The 15,877-nt window shown below is 39.8% G+C and overlaps 1 protein-coding gene across 1 annotated transcript in view; it reads right to left on the reverse strand.

Moving 5' to 3' along the window:
* The window catches only part of DNAH11 (dynein axonemal heavy chain 11), a 372,079-nt gene that overhangs the window by 191,651 nt on the left and 164,551 nt on the right, over positions 1–15,877 (reverse strand). The window contains exons 41-44 of the mRNA XM_025379290.1: positions 14,654–14,804; positions 13,478–13,626; positions 7,124–7,274; positions 4,193–4,324 (exon numbers count right to left, since the gene is read on the reverse strand). Coding sequence (XP_025235075.1) covers positions 4,193–4,324; positions 7,124–7,274; positions 13,478–13,626; positions 14,654–14,804 — 583 coding nt within the window. The remainder of the gene's footprint in view (positions 1–4,192; positions 4,325–7,123; positions 7,275–13,477; positions 13,627–14,653; positions 14,805–15,877) is intronic.

Consider the following 15,877-nt stretch of genomic DNA (forward strand, 5'->3'; position numbering starts at 1 on the left):
TTGGAAAATAAAGAGGAGGACAACTGTGTGCAACAACTAGAAAAACCCTTCTATATCAACAGGATGACCTGGCCCAGTGATGCCCATGTCCAGAGGATGACCTGCCCCAGTGATGCCCACGTCCACAGGATGACCTGACCCAGTGACTCCTATATCCACAGGATAATCTGGCCCAGCGACTCCTGTATCTATAGGATGATCTGACCAGTCACTGCCATAGCCACATGATGACCTGGTCCAGTGACACCTCTATCCATCCACAGGAGACCTGGCCCAGTTACTCCCATATGCACAGATGACCTGGCCCAGTTACTCCCATATCCACAGATGACCTGGCCCAGTTACTCCCATATGCACAGATGACCTGCCCCAGTGACTCTTGTATTCATAGGATGACCTGGCTCAGTGCCTCTTATATCCACAGGAGACCTGGCCCAGTGTATCCTATATCCATAGCATGACCTGACAAAGTGAGTTTGATGAACTTTTAAAAATACTGTGTGTGTCTACTGCTTTCAGCAATCTCATTTTTATCTATGACTTCAACTGTGCTTTTTCCCCAGAGAAGTTTTTAAACCTGCTTTTACTTTGATGTCCCTATGTCATGGATTATGGCCTATAAACTGGGCGGGGGGGGTGGTGATCAGTGTTCGCAGGGAGAACTTGCCCCACCATCTTCCAAACCAGCTGAGAACATCCTTCTACCACCCCATGCATGAGTTATGCATTTAGGTTCATTTAAATTATTTTCAGATTGGTGGCAGAAGACATTTCTTCACCCCATAAAAGTTGGTCTTGAGCCAGGACAGTTCAGACGATATCACTTATCTGGCACCATTCTCTGTAGGCAGACTACATTTAACTTTTACTTTACATCAAACTTTACTTCACCTAACCACTACATAGGCAAAATGATTTTGGTGACAAATCTTTCATTCATTAATTCATTCAACTAAAGTGCATTTGTTCTAAAGTAGAAAAGAAAACAAACAGGGTCTCTCCTCTCATGGAGTTTATGGGGAAGATAGAGGGGAAGAATATGAAGATGTGTCATCCAGCTGAGGCTAAGTCAACAAATGCAGAAATCAACAGTTGCCTTGAAAGTGGTTTGCTATAAGTGAGAGTAACAGAGGCAATGTATTTTAATTGGATGCTCAGGGAAGTCATCTTTAAGTGCCGTTTCAGGAAGAGTCCAGCACGTACAAAATTCCTGTGGGATGAAAGAACTTGGTGTGTTCAAGAAACTGGACCCCGTAGCTGGCGAGCTGGCGAGCTGGCGGGCGGGCGGGCGGGCGGGCGGCGGGGGGCGGGGAGTGGGGGAGGGAGTGGCAGAGGAAGAAACAGGAAGAGCTAAGCAGGGCTAGATTCAGAGGCCTTATAAATAGAATTAAAATTTGAAATGTTATCTTAAAGGCAATAAGGAGCCATTCAAGCGTTTTCAACTCTGGAGTGTATAATATGATTTCATGTGCATTTCAAAAAATCACCCTGACTGCTGAGTGGATGATGAATTATCAGAACAAATGTAGAAATAGAAAGCCCAGTAAGGAGGCTACTTCAGAAGCCACGTGAGAAATGATGGTGGTTTATGGGAGTTCAGATGAGCTTGAATTGAAACTCGTTTTGGAGGTTGGCTGCAACGACTAAAGAACACAGGTCCTAAGTCAGTCAGCTGCTGTTTGAACCTGGCTGAGGCATGGGTTAGCTTTGTACTTGGAAGCAGATTAATATACCTTTCTAAGCTTCAGTTCCTTATTTGTAAAAGAATAGTTGTACCAATCCATATAGGGTTTTTTTGTTTTTGAAGATTAAATGAGGTACCCTATGAAAAGCTCTAAGCATATTCCCTGACACATATTAGGCACTCAGTTTGTTAAGCTACCAAGTGGCTATCCTGAGAACATTTCTTGTGTCTGTTTCATGCATATTGCCAACATCATGGCCTGTCTTTTGAATGCTTGGTAGTTAGAGCCCTTTTGAAAATTTTAAGCTGCTGCTGCTGCTCATGTTGACTATTAATTATGGAAAGGAAGGTGCCAGTGATATCCAGCTTCTAGCTTATATAACTAGGGGGGGAAGGCTGATACATTTGGAAATTGGAAAGATTAAAAGAGGGTCAGCTGGGAGGGAGGTGAGGGGTTATGAGCAGGAGGGGGAAGATGTCCGCTGTCAACATCCCACTGATTTTATAGTCCCAGAAAGCGAGAAAACTTGTGGTAAATATTGAAAGAAATATCTGGTGGATGAGGAGGGTTGCCTTCTGTCTGCATGTGACTTCCATAAACAAGAAACCCACACGTGTTGTAAACTGTGCCTCTGAGAAAGACACATGAAGTCCCTGACACGAACACTTGACTCTCACTCACATAGTATTGGCTGCTAATCTTTAGAGAGCACTTGGAAATTACAGAAGGAATCTGGCTTCTGAGAATGGCTGAAATAAGATCTAGGAGGCCAAGTGAATTCCAAATATATTATTATAATAATAGGCATGAGTTATGGTAACTTAGTGGCGAGAAGTGGAACTGGCCAACAGATTATATCAACCATTTATTTTCTGATCTACAGTGAGCAAACCAACAGCAATATAGGTCACTCTTGGCTGTGATGCCTTTCAGTGTAAATACCCCATTTACACCTGGAAAGAGCGAGGAAGCCTGGAAAATGTGTTACCTATTTTTCGTGTAAAAATTCAGGGGCACCCATAGAAGCACTATGAACCATGAGAGGCCCTGAGGTACCATGGAAGGTGTGGCTTTCGGAGAAAGACAAACTCGGGTGGGAATCCTGATGTTGCCATTTCCCATCAGTGTGACTTTGGACAAGTTACTTTGCCCTTCTGAGCTTTACTTTACTTGTGCAATGAGGATAGCTTGAAGAATCATAGTAAAGATCACAGGAGAAAAATTACACATAGAGGTACATGGTGGCAATTAGATCTGCAAATTTCTAAAGTTGAATAATTCCCACTTTGCACTTTGGTAAGCCTAAGCAGTTCGTGGGATATGTGTGCTGGTGCAAATGTTTGTCTCAAGTGTTAATCAGAAGCCACAAAAGGGCTATGCAAGCAATCTGTACAGGCATGAATATTTCACTTTCAGCTAAAAAAAAAAAAAAAAAAGACCAGCGATAAAGAAATTGGCCCAGGGTTGACTATGGTTCACAAATGACTATCCTGGGAATAGTGTGTGAGACTGGTTAGAAGCAAGAGGGACTGGAGACAGGGAGACCAATTTGAAGGTTATCGTATGCTACAACCGAATTGTGCCCCCTCCACGTCCCACCCCCAAATCCATATTTTGAAGCCCTACCCCTCAGTGTGATGGTATTTGGTGGTGCGGCCTTGAGACATAATTAGATTTAGACGATGTCATGAATATAGGGTTCTCATGATGGGTTTAGTATCCTTGTCAAAAGAGAAACCAGTATGTCTTTCTCTCTCTGTCACATGGGGACACAGCGGGAAAGTGGGGTTCTGAAAGGTGGGAAGAGAGTCCCTGCTGGAACTCAGCCATGCTGACAACATAATCTTGGACTTTTAGTCCCCAGAACTGTGAGAAATAAATTTCTATTGCTTCAGCCACCCAATTTGTGGTATTTTGTTATGGCGATCTGAGCTACTAAGGCACTATGATAGCCAGGGCAATCTGCAGAGGCATTGCCCCTGAATTTAGGCTGCAGGGATGGAGAAGAGGGAACAGGGTTGGCAGCTATTTTACAGGTGCAACTGAAAAGGGTCTGAGATCACAGGACACAGAAATCAGGAAGAGTGATGTCTCCCACGTTTTTAACTGGAGCTACCGGGAAGAATGTACCACTGAGCAAAAGAAAAGAAGGAAGAGCAGGGGCAAGTTGGAGTATGGGGCAGAGGAGACGGTCTGTCTCAGGCACACTGAGTGGGATTTCTTGTAGAAGAGCATGCTGGAGGTGAAGCCCCAGAGGCAGGTGGAACACAGAACTTTCAGTTCAGAAGACACAGCCAGGCTGGAGGGTATGGATTTGGCATTGTCAGCTGGGGTTAGAACCATCAGGGATGGGACTACCCAGAGAATGCACAGACTTAGGAGAGAACAGGGCAAGTAGTATAGACCTATAACATAACAAAAAGGTATGGATCACATATTTTAACCTCCCCCTGACCCTGTCCCACACAAGACTGGAAACTGGTGCTGTAAACTACTTCTAAACATACCTGATCTTGTAGCAGGGTGCCTCCAAAAGCCCAGATACAAGCAAATACAAAATAGACTTCATAAACTTCTTTTGGACTGTCAGAAGGGACATTTTCAGGAGTTAGCAAGCACTCCAAAAGAACACATATAGTCTAAAGAAAAAGAAATAGTCAAATAAGGCAACATCTTTCAAATAGTGGAGGAAGTTCAAAGAATATTTTTACAACTCCACTTTATCCTTAAGAGAGTACATCGTTTCCCAACTGTGATTTGCTACATTGGGAGAGACAAAAATTACCACCTTAGGTGTCTAAGTTAACGGTAGAAAACTTGTCACTTTCAACCAAAATGATCTAGGTAATAACAAACTATTTTTTAAAAATAAAAATTTAAACATTCCAGTTAATAATCAGTATACAAACCAAAATCACATATAAGCAAAAAAAAAGGGCATATATCTATATTCACTTTTTTATACATAGGAAACCATTTTCTAAATAGTATTCTATAATCCACTTCCTCAACCAAAAACTGAAGACATCTTTCCTTATCAATAAGTGTTGCTCTACACCATCACTGGAATGGATGTAGAAGATTCCATTGGATGAACAGGCATTTATTTTACTATTTCCTTCTTGTTGGACATTTAGATAAACCACTTTCGGTAAGCGCTTTGGCAGCCATTTTCCCACCTGTTGTCATAAATTTAGAATGTTGGACTGGCAGCTTAAGCCTGTGGCAGTTTTTTGGACACCGAACTAAATTTAACCTTGAAAGAAATGCTGTTCAGGAACTCAGGCCCGTGTTCTTCATACCCTCCAGGTGAAATGGCAACATGCTAGGCGGTCCTAATAGACCCAGCCCATGCTTAGGGCAGTTGTGTCAGCAACAAGGGGAATGCGGCCGCTGCAGGGGACTTCACCATGTGAAATAATAACCAGTAATGAACAGGTTTGGGGGCTAGTTCTCTAAAGCACAGAAAGTTGTCATTAATTAGCACTGTTACCGATCCTAAAAACTCAAGAGACTCTTCCCCCAGTTTCTGCAGGCAAAGATAGATTTTCATCTCTGTTATACAAACAGCAACGCAAGCTATCACAAATCAGGTCAGCACCATGTGTGTGCCTTTCCTTCCTCGCCACAAAAGATGGGGAAATACTTTTCATTTAAATTGTTGAGCACTTACTACATTTTTAAATCTTCTTTCTTGATTTCTATTATTTCACGTTGTGCCACATTTGCCAATTTGAAATAATCTTTTAATAGAATAAAACTCACCAATTTGCTATTAAGAAACACAGTGTAAAACTGAGGCTTTGTTACTTTTTAGTAGAAGCCATGTTGTTCTAAGGAACTGTTGAAATCAAAACAAAAAAGACTGAAGGCTCTCAACGTGACGCTATCTGCTGAGATGAGCACATGAATAAGGCCATGTTTCTTCTACTTTCTCCCACAGTACTTGAGAAACATTTTGAGTTCTGTGTCAGCACATAACATACTTTAATGCACAATCTGAAAGAGTTAATACACCTTACCAAATTTAAAGAGGCATCATACATCCGAAAACACAGTGCATTAATTTCTCAAGATAGCCATTTCAGGTTACTATCTTCTTACATTCATCTTTGTCTCAAATTTCCATACTTATTAGTAACCACAGAAGAGAAATTACTCTATAAAACAACAGCTTAAAAGGAGCTAAAATTAAATGCCATTTCTGAATACAGTGAAAGAAAGATGTAGAGCAGAAGTCATATTAATTCCTACTGACCTATTTTCACACTACTCTTGAATGGAAAAGTTCACACCACAGAGAATCACACAAATACGTAACTCAACTTGAGAAAGAACAAGATCATGCTTTTTTGCAAGTATTACACCAGAGGAAGTCTAATTAGGCTAACTACATAATTAATTCATAATGAATAAATTCAGACCTGCTTTCAGAAATAAATTATACCTCAGATAATTACTGTTGAAGACTATCGTTTATTTAATTGGTGTGTGAATTATCAAAAAACCTGAACTTTCTCTTATTATGCTTGTGACTATGTCTAATTTTGCATCAAACAAATTTGGTAAGGCACTCACTTAATGGTAACAAAGCACTTAGAAAGCAATTTTGCTCCTATAGGAAAAAAAGGGTGTGGGGGGTTTTCAAATTGTAAACCTTTCATGAAGTTTTTTGCTTGTAAGGGCTGGGGATAGTTTCTCTTCATGCTGAGATTAAGATCACAGCCTTCATTTCTGTGTGCTGTGAATTATTTTCATTGGCTTCCATGACAACCTATCATGTGTGCCCTTCACTCTTACCATCTGTCTCAAGATGAAGATGAGAAAAAATATATCCCTGGGATATTATGAACTCTTCATCCAGACTGACACGCCTCCAGGAATATTTTTGGGAGGGGGAGGTCTGTGAGCAGTGGCACCTAGGTGGTAGAATTCAGAGGCTTTCTCTTACTCACGGGCTGGCATCTTTAATTGCACAAATTTATTTTATTCAGAAAACATACTGAGCACCTTCTCTGGGCAAGTTACTTAGGAACCAGAAAAATAAATAAAGCTATTGAAACTTTGTTGTTCTAATTCTGTGCAAAGACACTGGAAAGGAACACAATGGTTCAACAAACACATATCTGGCACCTACTATGTGCTAAGAGCTATCTGGGAATATTAAAAAAAAAATCAATAAAACCTGGTTCCAACCTTCATTCACAAGATTGTGAAAAGAAGGACAGCACAAACTCAAATGCTAACAGAATGTGATAGAGGTTTGCAAAAAGCTCCAGAGAACATGGGGGGCGGGGGCAGGGGCTGGAGGGTTGGGGCAATCTAACAGTTCCAGAAATCTTCTCATTTTCTTGGGCAAGCAAGAACTTCTGTTGCCTTGATCAACAAACACTACCGCATCAGGACTGGAATGTTAAATCGCGTAACCGAAGACAAACCTGCACCAGGCTACTCTCAGGAATTGAAGTGATGGTTTTAAAGCTTGTTCTCAGCTTATCCAAGCATGCGGGGACATATTTATCAAAAAGAATAGTCAAATTGGCCTTTTCTGATTGATGCCGCCTTCTGTCTATCCAACTGGCCACATACCTGAAAAGGAACACAGAAAAGCTTTTATTGAACACTAGGCTTGAAAAGCAGAATTTCACCAAGTCAAAAGTTTCCTCCTTCAACACAGCTTGGTGCAACAATTCAGGGACACGTTTAGTGAGTTCGTTCTATTTCTCAAACTGCAAATATTTTTAAATGGTCCTTTAAAAACTTGTTTTAATGGCCATTTTACCTTAATGAAAAGACTGTAAAAGAAACTCCTAATAGCACTTAGAAGCCAAACATAATGGAATATAAGTAGACCATTACTGAGCATTTATGAGGAAGTGCAGTGTGTCATTTCCTGAAGGGCTCAAAGTATTCCCATAGTGTAGGCCTTATTTATGAAAACAGCTTGTGATTTTTCTTGATTAATCTTGGCATCAATTATTTAGTAATGAGAAATCAGTTACAAATAAAAAGATGAAAATTCCATAGGGGCTATTTCGAAGTGCCTCCTTTTTCAATGGACTGAATGTAACTCCAATCTGATAGCTGCAAATGAGTTTCCAATAGGTGGCTCTGATACGGCGTTTCATGCTTGGGTGTGTGTGTGTGTGTAATCTGAAACATAAAATGTTATCAATTTGATACATTAAATATCCTTAATGTATTAGTAAAATAATACTTATCAGTAAAACAAAGCATGACTTAGTAGCACCTATAGTAGTCTACAGGGCAAAAATGTATGATGTTAAACTAAAAATAATCCCTCAGAAAGTTCTCATTAAGGATGAAGCAGGGGGAATAAATACATTTAGCAGTCAGCAGAGAAGCAGTATGACCACAGGTCAATTTCAGCTACACCTTGCATTTTGAGCATCAGGAGACATTAAGGCAAGATGATTATCTGACAAAAGGCTCCTTTCACTTTTCGCAAGGCTTCACAATAGAGTTTATTAAACAGTCAGTTATGTTACACTCTGATGAAATTTATAAAATGTCAACTGCCAAAACTTTTTCAGGTCTAAGATAAATGGGTTTCAGTAGAAGTCCAATTGCATAAGAGTAACCTGATAGAGTGTCTCTGTGTGGTAGTGACAGTGGGAACTGCGGAACAATGGAAAGCAGGTGTCAGTGCCTGGGGACAAAGGAATGAAGGCCACCCTCTCAACTACTGATTTTACCCTATATCAGCTGCCAGAGTGGAAAGTGGAATTTTTGTATCTAGAGCTTATCAAGAAAGGGGAAAGAGGATTGCCCAGGGAAAGGAAAGTCTAAAGTGAGACTGCCTGGATATGCATCTCCGTTCCACCATTTTTAAACTGTGTTACCTTGGGCAACTTACTTAACCTCTCTGTGCCTCAATTTTCTCCTCTGTAAATGGAGATGGTAATAATATGAACCTCCTGGGGTGGTTGTGAGGATTATGTAAGTTTGCATGTGCAAAGTGCTTACATTAGCATCTGACAAATTCTCAATAAATGTTACTCATTAGTACAGAGTTGGTGGCATTGGGAAACTCAGGATTAGATTGCGGCTCCATCTCCCTGTGTTTCTCCTAAAGGCAGTAGTGTCCCATTGGGCACAAGAGTTGGCATCCTGGATTCTGATGGATATAACAAAACCTACACCCCACTTCCCAGCGAAGTTTCTTCCACGTTTCTGTGGGAGCAGAAAGCCATGGCAAGGATCACTAGGAGCAGTAACTTCAAAAAGTAGCCCAGAAGGAAGAAGTGGGCTTTGCACTTAGGGTGCAGGTAATAGCGACTTCATGGAGTCACATCAGCAGCAACTAAAGTCTCAGAGAAAATCTACTGAGCCCACTAGCAAATGATGCTTTTGCACAAATTACTTCCACAAGTGAGAGTTGCTCCAGAAAAAAGTCAGTCCAACCAAACCAGGAGATGTGGTAAGAGCTGATTCTGCTTGAGAGAGAGAGAAAAAAGTGTGTGTGTGGGGGAGAATCAGATAAATGACCTCTACTAGGGATCAATCACACCACACAGCACAGGATAGAGAGTAAAAATGGCTATGTTGCTGGACAGCTTAAAAATTTATGTAGAAATTATTGCTAAACTTTCATAGCTTAGGAATAACATACACAGTAAAAGACGGTAAATTTAGAAGGAGAAACTGTTACCCTTCAGCAAACACTGAAGCTATAGAGCTGCACTTGTGTGCAATTCTTGCAACACTGCTTCACAAAAAAAAATTCCTTATGATTTTTAAAAGATGCGATAGATGTGAACATGACTACTATTATATTACATACAATTGAAAATGGCATACTAAGATGGCATATTTTTTCCTTGCCCACAGAAAAGATCACCCACATTGGTGCCCCACCTCAGGAAACGGCTACATTGTAATGCCCCAATGTATCATCTTAATGGCAACATGCAGGTTATTAACAGAGTTTTGGCTTTCCAGAATTTGCAAATGAGTCCTCCTATCAGCAGCTCAGTTGTTCCTCCTTCCTCCAGAACTGTTCCAGGTTTATTAAGTGAAGTCTAAAACCCTGTGGTTTCTAAACTTTCTAGAGTAGCCAAAGTTCTCAGACCTCTGAAAACTTTTTATTTATTACTCAGTCCTCTGGGGTTGGATCCTGTTGTATCAGATAGAAGGAACTGAACAAACTGTAAGTCTACCCTCAGAGCAAGCTTTGAGTTCTCTGTCATTCACCATGGCCTGGAAAAATGGTAGACAGTTAGCAGCACATGCTGACTAGCAGTGTATACCAATTATTTCTGAAGCTGCATGTTTATAATATATACAGTATCCAAAGATGAGGCATTGGGATTGTAGGGAAAGAAGACAATACGCTCATTTGATATAGGTGCAAGTTTTAGTGATACAAAGCCAGAAGAATATTTTAAGCTCAAGTAATAGAAGAAAGAGGATGATCTAAAGCTATGGCTTCCAAGAGTCATCTAGCAGTATCTAGTCTTTCGTAATCAGACTTAGGGATGACTTTTTTTTGTTGTTTTTTTTTTTGTTTTTTTTTGAGACAGAGTGTCACTCTGTCGCCCAGGCTGGAGTGCAGTGGCGTGATCTCGGCTCACTGCAAGCTCCGCCTCCTGGGTTCACGCCATTCTCCTGCCTCAGCCTCCCGAGTAGCTGGGACTACAGGAGCCTGACACCACGACCGGCTAATTTTTTGTATTTTCAATAGAGATGGGGTTTCACTGGGTTAGCCAGGATGGTCTCGATCTCCTGACCTCATGATCCACTCGCCTCGGCCTCCCAAAGTGCTGGGATTACAGGCGTGAGCCACCGCACCCGGCCAGGATGACGTGTCTTAATGTCTCCATCTTAGTTTCATATATCTCAGCAAACATTAATAAAAGTAGAAAATGTGCCTCTATGCCAGAGAAAGAAAGAGAGAGAAAGTAAAAGTGGTAAAATGGTTAGTGATTGCAGGAAAAGCGTCTCTGCTGTGCATTGTACTACCTTTCCAACTTTTCTATAGCTTTGAACTTTATTTCAAAGTTTTGACTCTGAAAAAAGCATTGCTGACAACTGAGACTTAAGAGATTCGCTTGGAAAACTGGGCTAATAATTATGTCTATTTCAGAAGGTAACTGAGTATTAAATGAATTAATATGTATAAAGCTATCATTTTGTTAATATAACTACCTTGAAGTAAGATGTTAAGGTCTCCAATAACTATGGAGAGGAAAAAATACCCTTTATCCTAAAATAGCTATTTCGTGACTTATTGAAAGTTTATTGCAATGGGAGGTGAAAATAGAAAAATATCTTTTAGAGAAGATTTCCATTATTTTGGAAAATGACCTGGATGAATTCTTTGGTCACATCCATGAAAATTAACACCTACCCAATAATTTTGGATAAAACAAAACAAAAAAACCCAAAAGCAAAATCGAATGGTGAAGACAGAGTTGTTTGACTCTCTTAGGAATATAAATTGGGTGTCTCTTTAGCCAACCCATGACCTTTGATGTATTGCATGAAAGTCCTTCTTTAAACAGAGATTTGGACCCAGCTTTTGTTAGCACAAATCTCCACAGGATAGGATTGAGATTGAATGACATATGCCTCGGGAGCTGTGAGGTTCACTACTGCAATCAGAGCACACCCAGGAGGGGTAAGAGGTCTCATGAAGGAAATGAATGCAGTGCCCAGGTTCTCTGTACAGAGGGAGTCAGGGCTGCTGTAGAAACTCCCTCAGGTAGCTCCCAACCAATAGAAGCATCCCAGGAGACAGAATCCCAAGTGTGGAAAGGAGTTATTATCCCAAGAAAAACACTCCATTTAAAACTTTTGAAAATCACTCCTTCTCCAAAACATATCCAATAAAGACTTTGTCAAAAGCAAAAGCCTGGGCATGGCTCTACTATGCCGCAGAGGTAAGGAATGAGACTTTTAGTGAGCGCGTCAGTACACACAGGAAAGGCAGCCTGCAGAAGTACATCAGTTAGGCCTCTGGCAGGAAACAGATGTCATCTCCAAATCACGATAATAAGGGAAGGATCAATAAAAGGACTAGTTACAGAAGTGTGGGCAAGGAGTAGAGAAAATGGAAGGGACAATACCATGCCAAGAGAGTAATTACAAGAAATGGTTACTGTACCTATGCCTGGAGGGACAAGAGAATGAAGGATTGCCAGAACCTGGAAGGAAAGATCCTTAATGGAGAGATATAAGAAGAGCTGTGACCTGCAGTCACAGAGAGACAGAACCATCCTGACATGACCCTGTTGGGAAGGATAATAAATAGCCTGACCTCACTGTCCTCTCTCCCTCTCACTTCCTGCCAGGATTCTTCATTAGCCAAACCAACCAGAAGCCGGAAGGCAAGGAGCCCACTAATGTGGTCCATACAGACCACAGAAGAGGGTAAGAAGGCTGGAGAGTGTGTCCAGAGAGGTAAACAAAAGATTTCTGACATAAGAAGCATGCCAGGCACAAGCATGGGTTCAGTGGCAGAGCTCAGCAATTCCTACAGTTCTAAGTGCAAATGCTGGAGGTGACAAGTTACAACCAGAATGAACTGTAGAAAATGTAAGCATTTGAGGAGTAAGCAACTGGGCACCGTAAAGTTGCTCTAAATCAAAGCATTACAACTGTTCATATATGCATAGTATATATACATGCAAACATACATAACCTAAGCGATTTCTTTTTATATAAGTGTTCCATATAAGCTTTCATTATTTATTCACTTACTCAACAAATATTTACTGAGTTCTTAACATCTTCAAGGTATGTGAATCAGGTAATGTCCAAGTAAAAATGACAAAGGCATTCCAGTGCTAACTTAATTATCTTTAAATTAGCCTAATTCATTAGCTTTAAATTTAATTGCTAATACCTTCAAGTGAGCATATAAATATTTAGAATTTTATACTAAGATTTTAACAAGATCCAGGCACAATTTAAAAAAGCACTGAATAAAAAATGGGCAAAGAACTTACGTGAACATTTTTCCAAAGAAGACGTACAAACAGCCAATAAGCACATGAAAAGATGTTCAACATCACTAACCATCGGGGAAATGCAAATTAAAATGAGATATCACCTCATGCCCATTAGCACGGCTACTGTTAGAATAAAGGAAAATAACAAGTGCCGGCACAGATGTGGAGAGATTAGAAGCCTTGTCCACTGTTGATGGGAATATAAATGGGTAGCAGCTGTGGAAAACAATGTGTCAGTTTCTCAAAAAATTAAAATTAGAATTAACATATGATCTAGCAATTCTTCTGAGTTCTACCCAAAAGAATGGAAAGCAGGGTCTTGAAGAAATATTTGTACACCCATGTTTACAGCAGCATTATTCACAATAGCCAAAAGGTAGAAGAAATCCATGTTCATTTATAGATGAATGGGTAAACAAAATACAGTATATACACATAATGGAGTACTATTCAGCCTTAAAAAAGGAAATACTGCAATATGCTGCTACGTGGATAAACTCTGAAGACATTATGCTAAGTGAAATAACCTGTCACCAAAAGACAAACACTGTATGATTCCATTTATATGAGCTACCTAGAGTAGTCTAATTCATAGAGATAGAAAGTAGAATGAAGGTTCCCAAGAACTGGGAGGAGGGGACAATGAGGTGTTATTGTTTAGTGGATAAAGAGTTTCAGTTTGGGAAGATAAAAAACTTCCAGAGATGGATGGTGGTGATAGCTGTGCAACAACATGAATGTGCTTAAGCAAAATTTATTAAAATGGTAAATGTTATGTTACATACAATTTACTACAATAAACAAAAAAGAAATACTCACGGATTCCAGCCCAGATCTTGTGGGTTCACATACAGAATACCAGCTCTGGAAACAGTGGCCGGGGTTGCGCTCCTTAAGTGATGTATCTCAAACAGAAGCCTCATGAAGGGAGTGAGGGTGATGCGCTCATTGCTGGCGAGGGTCAGCACCTGGAGTGAGCAGCACAGCGGTGCACAGAGGTGCACTGTCACCCATGGGCAAAAGCAATGCTGCAAACATATAGAAGCAACAAGTACTTTCCCCTATCAGAAGTACCACAGGCTGTGCGCTCATTGTCCTGAATCAGAAGTGCAGTCTGAATAAAGATCTAAGCTCACCCCTGAGATGACCTGACTGACCCTTGAGGAACAAACTCACCTAAATGGACTTGTGAATGGCAACCTTTACATAATTGTAGTAATTTTATTACTAAGCCAAAGATAAGACATTTATTATAAAAATTAATCACATGAAAGGACCTGAATACCATAAAAAAACTTTCTTTAGAATCTGAAATACCATGATTATCAATTGTCCAAAGAAACTTACACAAGTATAAAGATCCCAAACCTGTATTTTATGATGAACAGTGTCTCAGTTGAGTAAGCAGTAATTACTGTTAATTCAAGGTGGTTACTAAATCTGTTCTGGAGTAATGATGATTACTGATCTCTCTCTGCTGACCCCAACAATAGACCCTGTGTTGCTTGAATGATATCTCACAGACCTGTACCATCACCTTTTGTTTTTGCTGGGAATGCTGAATTAACTGTGGCAAAAAGCTTGGAAAAACATTTTAACTCAATCCATAGCCATAGGAACTAGTTAATTTCAATTATCATATAGCACAAACCCATTCTTTCATTGTCTAAGTATTTATACTTAAAGATGACAAGATATAATAATTTATGCCTACCTCTTAGAAAGTGGTAAGATGTGTAAACTAAATTCTTAGATCTGTATCTAACTCTCAGTAAAGGTGGCTGCATTCAAAGAAACAAAGAGAACATATTCCTTGAAATTCTTTAATGGTGAAATTAAAAAAAATTACCAGGAAAACAGCACTTATGGAAATAATAGTTACATAAAGAATCCCAGGTTAATGAGCAAAAACTAGTATTAACACCAACAAGTGAATGGAACTCTTAATACACTCAGGATGTTATATTTAAGGTTTACAACTGAAGTTTTGTTCACCTTGTTATCATCCATTACAGTATTGAGTGATTCAATCCACATGGGGTCAATATCTCCATCCAGGACTATCCATTTTGGTCCATCATTCTTAAGATTTGCTTGTTCTCGCAGAATGGATGAAAAGAGACCTATAAAACAAGAGTAAACAATCCTAATATATAAAGTCGTTGAGTGCTGTTTATTTCTACAATAGATTGGTATAATTCATGTTGAAGCTCTTTTATTAACTAAATAAAAACAATTTTGCTGCCTCTTTCTAGTGAGCAGTGTGTAACACCTTTTGAGTCACACATGGGTTCCAGATCCAGCACTATTATTTACCAACGTGCAAGCTTCACCTCACTGAGAAGGACCCTTAACTTCCACGACTGAGCTTCCCCATATGACAAACAGAGATAACAAAAACTTTCCTTCATGAACAGTTGTGGGGATCTGTACAAGGTAACGTACATAAAACTCAAAACTTACACCAAATGAAGACATGATCCTTCTTCATACACGTATGTTCAGTATTCATTTTAGATCAAATATTTGTTTATTTCACCCTTTCTCCATTTTTCTATACCAATTTTCAAGGGCACAATTCTGAAGCTAAAGCATTCAGAAGCACTATACATCTCTTACAGAAATGTGTTCAATGGGATAGTAACTCATCATTCCTTAACAAGATGTATACGCAATAACATTTTAAATCTACAGTCCTTTTTGCCATTAGTACACATCTAAGCATTGTGTGTTTGATGTGACAGATTTAACAGTTGCAAATTTTTCAAGCTCTAGCAAGTCTAATAGCATTGTGAGCAAAATTGTTTTGATGCATGTATGATGTTTCCTCTGTGACATATTTTGTGCCAAAAGTGACAGTATCTAATGGAACTTGCCACCACGATTCATAAAGCAGCCAGTAAACTTTTCTAATAGTCACTGATTTGAAGAGTTTCCACAGTTTTTCAGCCTAAACAGATAGGTTCTCTCCCTGCCATACATCTTTACAAAAAGAAGCTAGCCTGAGACAGCAAAAACTGTCCCACAGAAAAAGGAGTGTACACAAGACGAGAGGATAGAGAATGACAAAAGGTGTCCTGCTTTATTATTACTGTGTTTTAAATTTCAACTTTTATTTTACGTTCAGATGATACACATGCAGGTGTGTTACATGGGTACACTGTGTGACATTGAGGTTTGGGGTACAAATGGTGCCATCGTCCAGGTAGTAAGCATAGG

Source organism: Theropithecus gelada, chromosome 3, assembly GCF_003255815.1.
Source record: "Theropithecus gelada isolate Dixy chromosome 3, Tgel_1.0, whole genome shotgun sequence".
Taxonomy (NCBI): Eukaryota; Metazoa; Chordata; class Mammalia; order Primates; family Cercopithecidae; genus Theropithecus; species Theropithecus gelada.